The sequence below is a fragment of the Trachypithecus francoisi genome, unplaced genomic scaffold, assembly GCF_009764315.1.
Source record: "Trachypithecus francoisi isolate TF-2019V2 unplaced genomic scaffold, Tfra_2.0 Lachesis_group3, whole genome shotgun sequence".
Lineage (NCBI taxonomy): Eukaryota > Metazoa > Chordata > Mammalia > Primates > Cercopithecidae > Trachypithecus > Trachypithecus francoisi.
Window position 1 is genome coordinate 107,615,880 of NW_022681468.1, and position 17,367 is coordinate 107,633,246.

Genomic DNA, 17,367 nt, shown 5'->3' on the forward strand with positions numbered 1-17,367 from the left:
CTCTCCTTCATGTCAGGTCCCTTCATGACTCTAACATTAAACTTTGTGTTCCTACTGCCTGGAATGATCTTCCTTATATTCTCTGCCTGGAGAAAACTAACCTCTGGTATTTTTTTACTTTATCAACCATTCCCTGCTATATTCCTGTATTTCCATAGGACTTACCATCTCTGTTTTGCAATTATGTCTATGTCAGGCTCTTTATTGATATTATGAGCTTCTGCAGGGCAGGACTATGTGCTATGAACTTGTCTCTGTATCTTCAGTACCTACCTCCAGACATTCCCATAGTGGGTACCTACAAGATGCATAAATGAATAAATCTCTTGCGTCTACTAGCTGGGACCCTGGGTCTCTATTTTCCTGCGCCAGAGCTTATAACTCAGCTGTAAGAGCTTCCCTAAGTTAATGTCAATTGCCTCTGATATCTAGGAGTTCTTTAGTGGACCTCTGCTGCAGACAAATCTTACTACAGAAACTTGGAAGGGATTCTTGGGAATTCAGGTACAAACCCAGCCAGCAACATCTCTGTTTTCATCTATTTCTTGTTGCAATTTTGGTGCTGAATGAGTGAGCCTGAGAAGAAGAGGATAACCCAGGGGCTGTTACCTGTGGGTCTGGATGTCGGCTAACAATGATGGGGACTGGACCAGGATCACAGTGACTCAGGATCGTGTAGACTTCATTGAGCGTCAGGCAGTGCACAGGGGAATCACTGATTTCCACAATCTCATCCCCACACCTGTGCAAGCATCAACAAGAAGCCATCAGTAAGTGAATCAATGAGACATTTGAACACTGCCCCAGGGGCCCACTCATGGCTGGGCTGTTTGATGAGATCTAAAAATTACATGAATAAGTAGACCCTGCTAGCCACCAGACCAAAACTCAGAACAGGGCACACCAAAGTAGCATATCCCACACCCCCTTACTGCACAACCACAAAGCAGCAGACGTTTCATATTTATGGTGGGTCAATTTTTTTTTTTTTTTTTTTTTTGAGGCAGAGTCTCGCTCTGTCGCCCCGACTGGAGTGCAGTGGCCGGATCTCAGCTCACTGCAAGCCCCACCTCCCGGGTTTACGTCATTCTCCTGCCTCAGCCTCCCGAGTAGCTGGGACTACAGGCGCCCGCCACCTCGCCCGGCTAGTTTTTTTTTTTTTTTTTTTTGTATTTTTAGTAGAGACGGGGTTTCACCGTGTTAGCCAGGATGGTCTCGATCTCCTGACCTCGTGATCCGCCCGTCTCGGCCCCCCAAAGTGCTGGGATTACAGGCTGGAGCCACCGCGCCCGGCCGGTGGGACAATATTAACAAAAGTTCATCTGCAACTTTCCTCCTTCTTTTCACATTTAACTATGCCCATTAAAGACTGAGGGTATGGTTTAGCCAATTCAACTTAATAACCAATTCACCAGGATTTAATCCACCACATCCTCTCCTTGGGCCTCAGTGTTCCCCTAAGTAGACTAGTTAAGAGGAAGGATTGGATCTAACATAGCACACACAGGATGTTGAATGTCGGACCTAACATCCCATATGTGCTAAAAGGTAGAGAAAAAATAACTCAGCAGGAGAGCAGTTGAGATTCCTGCAAAAAGAAATAAGGAGAAAAGGCAATGGCACTCATTCTAGTTGTGAGGTGGGAAGGGAATCAATAGCGACCTCAACCTTAACAAAAAAAGGTAGGCAAGATGGGGTCGCGTAGATACATGGAGGATTTGCATAATCCAGTCCCCTTCCTGGTCTAGATAGGGAAATTGAGCTGTACAGGTTGAATAGATTTCCCTGATCTAGGTCTGCTCAGGAATTGACAAACTTTTTCTGCAAACGGCCAGAGATTTTTGATGTTGCATGCTTTGCCATACCGTCTGTAATGAAACTACTCAACTCTGCTGTTATATTAATAGCATGACAGCTGTGGCCATAGACGAGGCATAAACAAATGAGCATGGCTTTGTTCCAATACAATTTTATTAAAACAACAACAACCAAAACCAAAAACAAAACAAAAAACAAAAAAAAACCCAAAACAATGATGGGCCCCAGTTTGCAGACCCCTGGCCTAGCTGGTCATCAGCAGGTCCAGGATTGGAAATCCAACCTCCTGAGCCTGATTTCCCTGTGCCCCCTGCTGTGTTCTGTGACTTCCTTCTGCTGAGTTCATCGTCCTTGCTAGGAGAGTATTCCTTTTTACTGCTGTAACTGAAGACCATGGTCATATAGCACCAGATGCTAAGGAAAGCAGAAGCTTCCAGAACAATCCCTATCCCACTGCAGATCTGAGAAGGAGGTACTGTCTGTCTGAGGGTACTAGGACCAAGACAACCATACGGAGCCTGCAGTTATGGCCTACAAACCAGCAGAGCAGCTCAGCAAATCGCCTGCCACCTTCCTGCAGATAACAGCAAATCCTTTTCTAATTCAGAAGCTCCATCAAGACAACATCGTAAGCAGGGATGGCCTTTCCATACACTGCAATTGTAGGAAACCCTTTAAAGGGATGGCAGAACTCTCCTGATTTAGGAAAACCCAAAACCAGTGAGAGAAGATTTGCACTATGCATGAATGTTAGAGTGCAAAGTATTGTAGCAAATTAAATAGGATACATTTTTAAATCAAGTTCAGACCAGTTATTGAAAAAAAATTTAGATTTGAACTTCTCTTAGAAATTATTTATAAAAAATATATCTAGAGTACCCAAAAACATTTTGTTTATGCCAGAAAGAACCTGTATTTCTACTACTCATATTTTCTCTCTCTCTCTCTTTTTTTTTTTTTCTCTTTGTGACAAGGTCTCGCTCTGTTGCCCAGACTGGAGTGTAATGGCACGATCTTGGCCTACTGCAACCTTAGCCTCCCTGGCTCAAGTGAGCCTCTTGCCTCAGCCTCCCAAGTAGCTGGGATTACAGGAATGTGCCACCACACTCGGTAATTTTTGTATGTTTAGTAGAGATGGGTTTTGCCATGTTGCCCAGCTTGGTCTTGAACTCCTGAGCCCAGGCCATTCACTTGCCTCGGCCTCCCAAAGTGCTGAGATTATAGGTGTGAGCCATGGTGCCCAGCTTACTAATATCTTTGTCATTAAGCCACCATTTCCATATAGAATTCATAGATTAACCTCATCAAAGCTCCTACTTATGTCATTGTAAATTCAATATTAGTTAAATCTGAATTAAATGTGTTTTCTATGTTGGACTGGCGTTCTCTGAGACGATGTTTCTTAAGCTGTAACATGCATACACATTCATGGGGATTTTGTTAGAATGCAGGTCCTGGTTCAGCAGGTCCAGGTGGGGCGTCTGAGATTCCACATTTCTGATAAGTTCCCATTTTTAGGGAACATGGCTCTGAGCTATGCTTGAACCCTCCCACGGGGTATGGCCTCAGACATCCCCACCAGGTTCTCTGCCTCCCGGCCCCGCCCTGGGATTTCTCAGGGTCACAAATGTGTGCAGGGTCAGGGGTGTGCTGGCCACAGCGGGATGTGGTATTTAGGCCACCCCCCTCAGTCTGGTCCTGGCAGGACCCACACCTGGCTCTGCTGTGGGAGCTGAGAACAAAGTCCCTGCCCACCCCACTCCTGCTAGCCCCGGGGGCTCAGTCAGCACCCACCCTCCCAGTGGCCTAGATAGGGGCTGGGGTGCAAAGCCTCACTCCCTCCCTCTAAGCCAGACTGCAAATGCATCTCCCAAGAGTGTCCTTAGGGGCAGGAAGGAAGCCTGCCCCTCCCTAGCCAGTGCCCACAACAGGAGGTGTCCTGGTGGGCAGAGTAGCCGACCTCCACCACAAGATCATTCTTTATAGCTCATCTCCAAATCAATCTCCCGACATTCTAAGGTATTTGTTCCCTGGTTGTAAGTCAGGGGTATATTCAGAAACAGAAGTGAGGACATACCGGAGACGTCCATCCAGGTGCGCCACAGATCCTGGTGACAGCGTGTGGACGAAAATGCCAGAGATGCACTGGAAGTAGGGAACGCTGCATAGACCGATGCCCAGGCCCACACCAGCCTCTGGAAGCAGAACAGGACAGGGTGGGGAGACCAGGACTGAGCTTTCCCAGGGGGCCTACCTGTCGATTGGGTGCCACAGACATGGACCCCTGGTTATTACAGCTTTTCATTCCACCCGTATTCACGGAGTAGTTGCTGTGTGCAGGCACTGCTCTAGGGTCAGAACAGTGACCAAGGCAGGCAAGGAACAGTGGGGAAAGACTAGGAAGGAAGGAGGGAAGGAGGGAGGAAGGGAAGGAGGGCGCTAGGTGAGAAGAGAGGACAGTATCTAAGAGTGATAAGTATTATATGGCAAGCGTATGCAGAATGTGCTGGAAAGTGAGGGATGGCTACGTCAGGCCTCAGAGGAGACACTAGTTAGGCTAAAATGCAAGTGACAAGAGTTAGGAGTGAACAGATGGGGCACAGCATCTCAGAAGCAGAAATAGCCAATGCAAAGACCCAAGGGCAAAAGCAAGCATGCCATGTCGTAGGACCAGAAAGGCAAGTGTGGTGGGGACACAGCCTGCATAGGGGAGCAGCACGTGACAGTGAGAGAGCGATCAAGCGCAGATTCAGTGGGGCTTTGTCAACAAGGGCATGTCAGTGAACGGGTTTATTCTCTACTGAGAGCGGATGCCATAGGAGAGCTGTGAACAAGGAAGTGACATGATCTCATTCCTATTTTTATGAACACATCTGGCTACTGTGAAGGGAAAGAACTATGGGTCATGGAGAATGGAAGCGAGGAGACCAGCTAAGAGGCCACTGTTGAGAGAGACAGTGGTGGCCTTGGACTTCACCTCTAGTGAAGAGAAATGGATGCCCATGGAATATATTTTGAAGATAGATTTGCTGATGGATGAAGTATAGAAACTTAGCAAATAAAATCAAAATAACTTGGAGATTTGTTTGGCTTGAGTAACTGGGCAGATGGTCATGTGATTTACCAAAGCAGGGAAGATTATGGAGGACCGGGGTTGTGAGGGTAAGACTGGGGGTTCAGCTTTGCCCAAATGACATGTGCAATGTGCTGGAAGGTGAGGAATCGCTGGAAAGTGAGGAATGGCTACCTCTGGCTGCACAGGGAAGGGGGAGCTGTCAGGATATCTGGGACTATCCCAGGGACGTGTAGAGCAGATGTTTGCACAGATGAAGCCGGAACCCAGAGGAGAAAGCAGGGTGGAAGCTGAAAGTTTGAACATAGCTGCATGTAGGTGGTGTTAGGGCCGTGGGACTGGATGGGATCCCCCAGGGTGTGGGAGAGGAGGGCCTGGGGCTCACCAACATAGAAACACCTGGAAAATGAGGAGCTGTCAGCAAGGAGGACCACATGGAGTGAGCACAGAGTAGGGGAAAGCCCTTTACAGTTTTCTTTCGACACGTATGATTTACAGAGCACTTTGGCAAATGCTTTCACCTTCTCATGCTGGTTCTCCCAGCAGTCCCATGAGGGAGGCCATGGCAATTGTTGGCAATCCCATTTTAAGGATGAAGAATTTGATAAAAGAGCCCTTCCTACAGCCCAGGTGTCCTGACTAGAGCAGTTTTTCAGTCTAATGGGCGTCAGAATTGCATTAGATACTTGTTTAGAATGTGGCTCCCTTGGCCTCACCTCACCCTGTTGAGCAAACACTGTAGAAGCAAAATCTCTGGGGGTAGAGTCTAAGAAGCTGCATTATATAAAATGAGCAAACAAAAATCCTCCCTAAGGTGTTTCTGATGCCAGTGATCAGCAGAAACACCACTCCGAGGCCATGCCTTTCCCATTTTATGCCTGCTCAGCGAATGCACTGAGGGAGCCCTGAATACAGCTGTTGGGACCATGCCGGCACAGACTTGTCTGCCCTAAGTCCTTATGCCAAGCATTCTGCCAGGCTTGCAGGCATACAGAGGCATCTGAGGTCTCAGGGAGCTTCTGTTCTAGCAGGAGAGCTAAGACATGCATCAGGCAAAGCTGTATGCAAGGAATTAACTATGTATGCCTCCCTTCCACTTTGATAATTTATCTCGAGCCCATCCTCTTCTCTCCAAGTCCACTACTCCCAAGCTCTGACCGAAATGGCTGCAAGTGGTTTCTAAGCCTCTACTTTTGTCACACTATGGGCCATTCTCCAAGGAGAACCCTAGGAGACATTTTTTGAAGAATAAGCTGTGTTACTCCCCTGCTTAGAAATCTTTGAAGGATTTCCAACTCCATTTAGAAGAGAATCGAGCTGCAAAGCCCCACAGGGTCTCTCTGCCTCTGCCAAGTACCCTGATGTCAGCTCTCACGCTGCCCAACTAGCTCCAGCCATGCTGGCCTTCATTCTGCTCCTAGAAGACATGCTGGCCCCTGTGCTGCAGGCCAACTCTGTGCCTTGCTGCCTCCTCTTTATCCTCCAGGTCTCAGCTTGGTTGCATTTAGGTAGAGGGCTCCAAGCCCTCTGGAGTCAGCAGCCCACCTGGGGTGGCAAAGGGAATGGCTGTCTGTCCCTGAATGTCAAAGGTAGAAAGGACCTCAATTTTCTGCCACAGGTAGGGAAACAGATGCCCAGAGAAAGGCAGGTGGCCTGCCCAGGGTGTCTTAGTATACTTACTGCTGAGCTACCACTCCTGGCCCATTGTTTCTCTCTTTCTCTCTCTCTCAGGGTATTTTTGTGTTTGAGTTTTTGTTTTCTTTGTTTTGTTTTATTTAAACCACTGACCCAGAACACATTGACTAGGTTCGAATGGTATGTCTTGAGCTTCTATAAACAGAAGACTAGACCTGGCTCCAAGCAATAGCCATAAAATGTGCTAAAAGACAACATTCTGCCCTGCCTCTGGACTGATTCCAAGTGAGGAAAGCCTGGGAGACTCAGCCAGTGCTGGGAGACCCAGGGAGGGGATGTAGCTCCAACACTCTTACCTTTCTGCAGAGAAACCTCCACCATGATTCTGTAATTGGGCTTGGCAGTGCTGATGGGAGCTGAGGGGCTTTCCAAGGAGAAGGAGCTGCTGTCCTTGGTGATACAAGTGCTGGAGCTCAGGGAGCGGCACAGTGGGGGAGACAAGTGGCTGCACAGGGAAGGGGGCGCCATCAGGCGGGTTCTCACGGTGAGGGTGAGGAGCCCCTTTTTGGCTTGCTGAAAGGAAAGAGAGAGGGCTACAACACCCAGCAGCAATGCAGGGTGAGATGAAGAAATACTGTTTAAGGAAACACAGTTCTGTGTGTGTGTGTATGTGTATGAAATATAAATGTGTGCATGTATTCATACATGTTACAAATTAAATTATGACATATTTGTATATATACACACAACTACTACATATATCTACATATGCCAGATAGATGGATGGATGAATAGATAGATAGATGGAAGGATAGATAGATGGATGAATAGATAGATAGATGGAAGGATAGATAGATGGACGAATAGATAGCTAGATGGAAGGATAGATGGATGAATAGATAGATGGATGAATAGAGACAGATAGATAGATAATAGATGGATGGCTAGATAGATGGATGAAGAGATAGAGATAGATAGATAGACAGATAGATAGATAGATAGATAGATAATAGATAGATGGAAGATAGATGGATGAAGAGATGGATGGATAGATGGATGGATAGATAGATGGATGAATAGATAGATGGAAGGATACATAGATGTATGAATAGATGGATGGATAGACGGATGAATAGATAGATAGATGGAAGGATAGATGGATGAATAGATGGATGGATAGATAGATGGATGCACAGATAGAGATAGATAATAGATAGATGGAAGGATAGATAGATGGATGAATAGATGGATGGATAAATAGATGGATGAATAGACCGATGGAAAGATAGATGGATGAATAGATGGATGGATAGATGGATGGATGAATAGACAGAGATAGATAGATAGATAGATAGACGGATGAATAGATAGATAGATGGAAGATAGATAGATGGATGAATAGATAGATAGATGGAAGATAGATAGATGGATGAATAGATGGATGGACAGACAGATGGATGAATAGATAGATGGAAGATAGATGGATGAATAGATAGACAGATGGATGGATAGATGGATGAATAGATAGACAGATGGATGGATAGATGGATGAATAGATAGATAGATGGAAGGATAGATAGATGGATGAATAGATGGACAGACAGATGGATGAATAGATAGATGGAAGGATAGATGGATGGATAGATGGATGAATAGATAGACAGATGGATGGATAGATGGATGAATAGATAGACAGATGGATGGATAGATGGATGAATAGATAGATAGATGGAAGGATAGATAGATGGATGAATAGATGGACAGACAGATGGATGAATAGATAGATGGAAGGATAGATGGATGGATAGATGGATGAATAGATAGACAGATGGATGGATAGATGGATGAATAGATAGATAGATGGAAGGATGAATAGATGGAAGGATAGATAGATGGATGAGTGGATGGATGGATAGATAGATGGATGAATAGACAGATAGATGGAAGGATAGATAGATGGATGAAGAGATGGATGGATAGATAGATGGAAAAATAGACAGATGGAAGGATAGATAGATGGATGAATAGACAGAGATAGATAGATAGATAGATAGATAGATAATGGATGGATAGAGTCGTGAATTGAACTAACTAGATGGAGACATAAAAATATCTTTTAGCAATTATCTTACAAACTTAAAACAGATTTGTAACTATACCATGATAAATACATGGAGTGTTTTAAAACAATTGTATAAATAGTAAAGGGTTTTAAAATCCCCCACAACAATCCTGATCACACTATGATTTCCGACTCAGGTCTTCTTTTAACCCTGTGCCAAGACCCACATCAGTGAGGTGCCTCATGTGAAGGGCCCCACAGTTTGAATTTGCAGGTTTGGACGCTGAGAGCTTGGTTTCTTTGCCTGAAGACCCCAGAGTTTGGTCACGTGTTGATAAGAAATGGTCACCTTGAATTTCTGCAAAGCATCCTGATGTGTTAGTCCAGCCATTGATTCACCATTGAGCTCCAGAATTTCATCACCTGTTGAGAGAGAGAAAGTGTAGCTAAGAAGAGTGTTGCCCAATCAAAGGGCATTATCATTACCGTGAACTCTAGTCACCCCACCTGCCCAGCTCTTTGTATGATGCACGAAGCTCTGGAAGAACATTGTCTCATTTGGTGCTCTCCCCTTGCAAGGCAGGCAGGGCAGCAACATGGGCCTTCTCTGGCATCCCCTCTCTTCCAGGGTGAAACCTAGGGCTCTTAGTCAGGCACACAAGTCCTGGTTGGATATGGTCCTTGCCCACCTCTTTGCTTCATCTCCTTCCTCCTTGCCTCCCTGACCCTCACACCATTTGCTCCCAGGCAGCATTTTCTGATGCAACGCGACCTGCATTTTCCACAATGGTCTGTGCAGTTAAATGCTTGTCCATGCCATTTTTCTCAAATAAAATGTACTTCCACTTTCTCCTCCTACCCTTTCTTAATCTTTAGGCCCTGCTACCTTTAGCTCCTTTGTACATTCATGTCACACTGTACCTACTGCACTTGTCACCCTGGGTGGTGATCAATGGCCTGCACCCTAAGTCACTCCCTGGCCAGGCTGGCAGCTTGTTGGGGACAAGGATTTTGTCTTATTAGATGATATATCCCCAGGACCAATGCTGGATGAGGACTACAGATTGCTCAGTGGATGTGGTTTGGATATGATTTTCCAGAATGCAATGAAGACCCCATTTTACAATATAGAAAAGTGAACTCAGAGAAGTCCCAAATCACATGGTTAAAAAAAAAAAAAAGGACTTGGATCTTTTGACTACAAGTCCTTTTTTCACAACAGTATACTTTTAGGAGAATCATTCTTCCTGTAACCAAAAATCCCTCTCTATGTGAATAGAAAATCACTTTCTCCCTTTCTTTCAATCTGTTCAATACACAAACAAGGAGCACTTTCTCTGAATTCAACATTGTGCCAAGCAACTCAGATATAAATACTATGTTTACACTGACTTCTGGGCCTGGTCATTACTGATGAATCTGCTGTCACCTAATCATGGTTCCATTGTATATAATCCATCCTTTTTCTCTGGTTTCTTTTAAGGTTTCTTTTTCTAGCCGGGCGCTGTGGCTCACACCTGTAATCCCAGCACTTTGCGAGGCTGAGATGGGGGCACCCCAGGCAACATGGCAAAACCCTGTCTCTACAAAACATACAAAAATTAGCTTAATGTGGTGGCATGCACCTGTAGTCCCAGCTACTTCAGAGGCTGAGGTGGGGGAATCACTTGAGCCTGGGAGATCAAGGCTGCAGTGAGCTGTGATTGCACCACTGAACTCCAGCCTGGGCTACAGGGTGAGATCCTGTCTCAAAAAAAAAAAAAAGAGAGAAAGAAAGATTTCTTTTTCCTTTGTCTTTGATATTCTGCAGTTTTACTATGATGCACTTGAGAGAAAGGAAACATTTTGTGTTTCCTCAAGCAGAAATATCATGCCTTAAGTCAGTTCTTGAAAATTATAAGCCACTATCATTTTGCATATTATCTCTCCCCTTTCACTCTATTCTTTCTAAAATTCCTATTAAATGTATTTTGGACCCTTTCAACCCATTCTCCATATTTCTTTAGTGCTCATCTTTTTCTTCTTTGATCTGTGTGGCCTACTGGATAATTTCCAGTTCACTAATTCTCCTTACAGCTGCATCTAATCTTCTGTTTAAGCCATCCATTGAGTTATTTATTGAAATGATTGCTTTTTTTGCTCATTTCCAAAAGTTATTTTTTTCACTTCCACTTATCTTTTTTACTGTGTTCTGGTCTTATCTTACAGTTTATATTCCTTTTTTATCTTTTTAAAATGATTTTAAACATAGAAATTCTATAGTCTCTTTTAGATTGTTCTGTAATCTTAAGTTGTTAAGGGCTAACACTCCTCTTTGTTATTTCTGCTGACTTTCCTCAACAGTGGACATTTCCTGATGTATTATAGTATGTAATCTTTGTAAACTCATTTTCAGGATATTCTGTTTTTCTACGGGATTCCCATATACCCCAGGTCACTGCCAGTTTTTCCTTTATTTCCAGTTGGCACCCCAAGGTTTTCACTGGTTTAGGGCTAGTTTTCATGTTAATTTCTTACCTTGGCATTACCTTTGCTTTACAGGAACTATAAATTTAACCCGCATGCCTACATATGACACAATTTTGATATTCACTTTTTGGTGAGAGATGTTTTTTGCCCATTGAGGAGCCATGGGTAAAGTTAAGTTTCCTTGTTGCTCCTCTGGGGCCTGTTGACTTTATTGAGGGGAAACTCTTTCATTATCAAGGCTGTATGCAGGTTCTCAGAGCCTCACATGGATCCAAGGATCTGTCACCTCTGCCCATGTGGGCATTCAAATCTGAGCTCCAGCCCTTAAGGTCTATAAGCATCCAGCAGCCCTCCCAGCCACATCATCAACCCCTGAGTTTGCCATTCTTAGATTTAAAGTTGTTTCTTTGTTTCTTAGCAGCTCGACATTTCCATGTCTTTATTTTGATTTTGGATGTGCTATATTATTTCACAAGTCTACGTATTGGAAACAGAGGCTGGAGGCAGGGTGGGGAGAGTATTCAAATCAGTTCCATCTCTTAGATTGCTGGAACCAAAGTGAAAAATAAAAGGAACCAATCCTTGTCATTGTGAGAATCCAAGTCTGGGAAGGAAAATAGATACACTTAAAACATCAAAATATAATTACATGTGTGCTGAAGGAAGGATAGACAACAAAAATTCAGAATGTCCATTCTTAATTACCTAAGGGGCTGGACTTCTCTTTAAGTTATTAGAATGTCCCTCTTACTGGGGCCACACAGCCCAACTCTGGGCTTTTTGGAATGTCCTCTCCTTATTTGGCTATATCTGGTAAAAGCTGGTTGATTAGGTTTTGTCAAATAAATCTTACACAATGGTTTCTTGGAAGGGGAATAAAAGTAAAACATTAGTAGCCTTGATCTGTACACAAAACTTTTGTTACAACTAATGTATTTGCCCTGAATTCAAGATTCAAATATTTACTTTTAAAAGAAGTTACAAAAGATGATTTGTTCAATATTTGAGGCTAGAATCAGGGATCGTACACTAGCTAAGAGTCTTGACTCATTGAAATCTTCAATTTTTATGATTGCTGTTAACTAAGGGAGGCAAATGCTCAGAAAAAAATAAAAAGGTTGGCTCGGGCAAGCTCACATTCAGGAAAGAAAACAAAACACAATATTCTCTTTTCTTGCCACTTCAACCCTTCCCCCATCCTTTGTTTAAACACAGAAAAGTACAAAAGATAATAAAACACACAATGGCACGCTCTCCCAGTTCTGATCCCACTGTTCTTTTTTCCCTTTCTTTGACATGTGCTCTCCACCACCCTCTTGATTTAGCTATTCCCCTAGAACTGCATCTGGGCCCTGCCCTCCTCTCCCCCCGCCCCACATCTGCTTGGTAACCAGCTGTTTTTCTCACGTCCGTATTCCCCAAATGTCTGCACTCACTTCTGTCTCCCTGAACGGAGAGAGAACGGATGTCATTCCCCTGCTGGAGAGTGCCACCTAGTGGTCATCCAGAGACATCGCTCTCCCTTCTGCCACTCAAACCTACACATCTGGTTTGCCTGCCTCTTCCTCCTCCTCCTCCAGTGCCTCTTCCTCTACGTAAGGCAATGTATTTCTCTAGTTTACTAAGACCAGAAACCTTCCAGTTCTCTCTGACCCGACCCGCCCTTTGCGACCTCTGCTCAGGCGCTGTCACTTCTCTCATCTGCTCCCTTCTCCTCCCAGGGTTACTGACTCTGGGCAGTCCTTGGAGCTGGAGCCTAGGGCTCACAATGGCCCACTTCATCCTACATTCTGCTTCCTGAAGCCTCTGAAAACCCTGGTCACAGTCCCTCCCATAGTATAAAAGCCTTCAGAGGCTCGCCATTGCCCACACCCTAAAATCTGTGTGTGTAATTCTGCATAGTGCTGGGGTTGGTAAACCTTTTCTGCAAAGACCCTGATAGTAAAGATTTTAATCTTTGTGAGCTGCAACCACTCCACACTATGCTGTAAAATGAAAGCAGCCCTGGATGACGGGTATGTGGATGAGTGTGCGCGAGTCCCCAGAAAGCTTTTTATGGATACTAAAATTTGGATTTCATTTTGTTTCATTTTCACATATCATGAAAGAATCAAAAACACTTTTAAATGTTCAACCATTTAGAAATGTAAAAACCTTTCTTTGTTCATGAGATATTGAAAACACTGTAGTGTGCCTACCCTGCCCTAAGCAAGTTAGATGATTAAAGGTGGTTAGGCTCCCAGCATAGCTTACAGAAACCGAACTGACAGAGAAGAGTGAAAATGCTGTGAAGTTACTTCTCTTCAGACCTCTGGTGTATGACCCAGTCCTTGGCCTGCGGTGGGTACTCTCTGCCCTGTGACTTCCAGCCCCTGAACTTTGCCTCCTGAGTTGAAACCTGGCGATCTCTTTGGGCCAAACCTGTTGCTCAATAAAAACCTGTTGCATGACTTTAGGGTGGAGTTGGGGGTAGGGAGGAACCTGACTCTCTAGGACAAGAAGACCGGCAGCTCTGTTTCCCTGGCCCCTCACTCCCAGGATGGCTGAGGCTTCTGTACTGTGAGGATATGAAAGAGTTGAGAGGGGGTGGGTCGATGGGAGAAGGGTGGGTGGGGAGTGGAAGAGAGGGTCCCTGGCTGGCAGATCATGAGCTCTTCAAAGCAGGAATCATGCCTGATTGTTTCTCTCTCTATTCCTAGACCCTAGAATTCAGTAGGCTCCTAGCAAATGTTTATCAGACTCATCTGTTACAATGGTTGAAAGCACTGAACCTGGTTTCCCTATGGTTGTGGGTTAGGAAGGACAGGAAGAATGAAGGAGAGGGGGTGTTAATGGATCCCAACAACTGAGACAGGATCTTGGATGGAAAGGGAAAGACAGCTGAGAGAATGGGTGAGAGGAGGGGAGGGTCAGAAACAGACCCCTCAGACTTCAGTCCTACCCAGGCTGGCACCACAACCAGCTAAGGGGTAATGGTGCCAGGTAACATGTGCAAACATACACAACCAACCTGCCAGTCATAATGAAGACCCCCTCGGGGGAGCTGTGTCCCCACTGCCTGCAGACCCCAGAATCCATGCCGGCCGTATCCTGACAGCTCAAGACACATTTTGCTTTCCCAATATCTTCTATGGCCCCAGCAATTCTGGATTCTGCTTCTGTTTCCTCCACCACGGTCTGAAAAGGGCTGGGAAGCCTACCTTCCTGTAGCCTTCCATCGGCTGCTGCTGCTCCCCCTGCAAAAATGGTTTTGACGTAAATCCCAATGGGGCCATAAATGCTGTCTTTTCCCCCAACGATGCTGAAGCCCAGACCCTGGGGAAAGAAGAGAAGGTCTGATTTAGGGGTAGTAGTCCATGCTTCTCACTGGGCTGATGCATTCTGAGGGCCTGCCTCAGCCCTGAACAAAGGGATTGGGAAGGAGAGAAGGTACCTTTGGTTTCAAAGGTCTCAGGACTTAACAACAACAAAAATAGCAAGAGCAGCGGCATGAAGGCCAGCCTGGGCTGGGTAGTGTCTGGAGCTTTTGTGGGAGTCTGATACTCCCCACACAGAGGGAGGCTGGATGGAGACCAGCACCCTGGCTCTGTCCCTCCAGTTGGCAATCCTGGGCCAATCACTTTCTCCTTCTGAGCCTCAATTTCCCTCCTTTTAAAATAATGATGATATTACCTAACTCACAGTGTTGTGTTTGAAAGTAAAATATCTAGCAACAATCATAAAAATATCAACAATAGTAATAATAGTAGCAGCTTTACAACGGTATCCCTTCGCCCACCAAAGGCCTCCTCAATCCCCTTCTCATGGACATCCCTCCAATCATGTGCTCTCTCTCCTGCACCTGCTCTATCTGCCATTGTCCTAGGTGATTCCCATGAGCTAACAAACATATGCTGGGATTGTGCAGGTGACTCTGGGAGGAGAAACTCATAGCTCAGCAGATAGTCCCAGCTGGGGAGAAGCCAGGAGGCAGTAGAGAGAAGGCCAGACAGGAAGAAGTCCAGGGAAAGGTTGAGCGAGGTCTATAGCAGGAAGAGAAGGGAGGGTGGGCACAGCTTCCCCTGCAAATCTGCCAGTGAGTTCACAGAACAGCCTGGCCGACCTGAAAAGCAGCACAGGAAATGCATATGACTTGCTCAATTTTTTTGAGGACTAAGGCACCCCATGCTGCCCTTGAGGGCATAGCTTGAGTCTACTAAGCAGCTTTCTAGACTATAAGCTCTCTGAAGACAGTAAATGTGTCTTATTTCTGTGTCTGGCATCAGGCAGGCACTCAAGAAGCACGTATTATAGGATAAAGGCATAACTGCTACCTGGAGGCCAGGTTTTGGGGTCCAACCTATAAGCACACCAGGCAGTGGCAGGTAGCTTGGCTCCTAGACAGACCCTTTAAAGTGATGGCCACTGCTGTAACAGGCCCATTGCTCATGGGTAATTTACTCTAGGAGTAAATTAGGAGCTGATTAGGAACATCAACCCGTGCCACAGAGACAGCAGGCTGTCCGCCATCTTCTTGACACTGTAGGGTGTCAGTGGGAGAGCCGTGGGGATGTGCAGCTGTTCTAAGCCTCTGGTGAAGGTGGTGTGTGTTCCAGGATGGGCAGGACAAATGGTGTCCGGGAGTAGCACAGGTTTAGGAAAAGGTGAGGTAGGAGCCACTTCAGGGCTCCTCTATGGGCCCCTAACCTCGTCCTGCCTGAGACAGCTGCTGTAGACTCAAAGTCTCACCCACCCTGGGGACCCAGGATGGCATCATGGTTAAGAACAAGGCCCAGGGGTCAGGCAGCCTGGGGTCATTGCCTTGGCTCAGCTGCTCACTAACCAAGTAAACTTGGACGAGCCCTGCAATCTCCCAGGTCCTCCGTCTCCATATCAATATACAAAATATACACATAGATATTCATTAGAGATAGCGTCTCCCTCTGCTGCCCAGACTGGAGTGCAGTGGCTGTATCACAGCTCACTGTGGCCTCGAATTCCTGGACTCAAGCAATCCTCTCACCTCAGCCTCCTGGGCAGCTGGGACTAGAGGCATGTGCCACCACACTGGGTTAATTTTTATTTTATTTTATTTTATTTATTTTACTTTATTTTATTTTTGTAGAGACAGGATCTTACTCTATTACCTAGGCTGGTCTCCAACTCCAGGACTCAAACAGAAGGCCTCCCAAAGTGCTGGGACTACAGGCGTGAGCCAGTGCACCCGGCTCCACGTCTATAAAAGGAGATAATAGGAGGGTTGTTGTGGGGATTAAAGGAGTTACCGTTGCAAAGCCCACAGCACAATGCCCGGGTTTTGGTGGTTGGTTTTATTGTGTGATTTGCTTTTGACTCTACTTCAAGCACTTGCTGATTCTTCTGGCTCTAAATCCTCCTCCCCCTGCTTCACTGCTACTTGTCATCCTGTTAGTGACGAGATCTTGGGGTGTAGGTTGTATCGCCAGATAGTGGGAAGCCTGCTTTATTTCTGAACTTATCATCCCTGCTCTGTACATGAGGATTTCTATATCAAATGATTCATCTTCTTCCATCCTCCAGCCTCATAAAGATTACTCATTGAATGCACATTTTGTGCACACCAAGATAACTTAAACCATTTTTGGTCATCTTTGCATGAGTTTTGGTGGCCTTTACCATTTCACCTTCTTTTGGGCACTGCAAATAATTTAAAAGTCAATTTTAAAAAAATTACTTCTATCTAAATTCAAGGGGAAAAAGCATTGTGATTTACTAATCAGAAAATGGGGTCGTTCAGAGAAAGTCAGCATAGAAGACAGCTACTCCCTTGTGATGAGAGGAGCATTCATCCCAGCATCTCTCATGTCTGTCTTCTCTTTTATTTCCTGCTAAGCTCCCAGGAGACAGAAGGAACAGGAGATGGAGGGAAAGAGGACTGGAGGTGTGTGGTGGTGCCCCTCCCGCTGGACAGACCGTAAGTAGCAATTAGGTCCTCCCCTCATACCACACAAAAAATATATTACATAAAGAAACCACCCTTTCATTATTTTAGCACCTGGGCTGCTCAGGCTGGCCTGAGAACTTCGCAGTCAACCTCAAGCACAAGGTAGCATGTTCTGGGAGCAGTGCAAACATGTGTACACCCCCTACCTCACCACTACCACCAATGCTTTCGGATCCCCTTTGGACATATCTCAATTGTGAAGCAGAGATCAGTATGATGCTTCATCATCTTGAGAGAGGTAGAGTTAGTTCTGACTCTTCTGGAGGCTCCAATTGACAGCCAAAAGCACTATCAACCACTGAATTTTCCACATGTAGTAGGTAGCATATGTTTTTATAAATTAATATA

At 45.3% G+C, this 17,367-nt stretch overlaps 1 protein-coding gene across 3 annotated transcripts in view; it reads right to left on the reverse strand.

Annotated features, from left to right (window-relative positions):
• The window catches only part of IL16 (interleukin 16), a 144,702-nt gene that overhangs the window by 22,622 nt on the left and 104,713 nt on the right, over window positions 1-17,367 (reverse strand). For all 3 annotated transcript variants that reach the window (XM_033189206.1, XM_033189205.1, XM_033189207.1), the window contains exons 6-10: window positions 14,258-14,372; window positions 8,938-9,011; window positions 6,883-7,099; window positions 3,896-4,013; window positions 610-742 (exon numbers count right to left, since the gene is read on the reverse strand). In XM_033189206.1, the coding sequence (XP_033045097.1) occupies window positions 610-742; window positions 3,896-4,013; window positions 6,883-7,099; window positions 8,938-9,011; window positions 14,258-14,372 (657 nt within the window). The remainder of the gene's footprint in view (window positions 1-609; window positions 743-3,895; window positions 4,014-6,882; window positions 7,100-8,937; window positions 9,012-14,257; window positions 14,373-17,367) is intronic.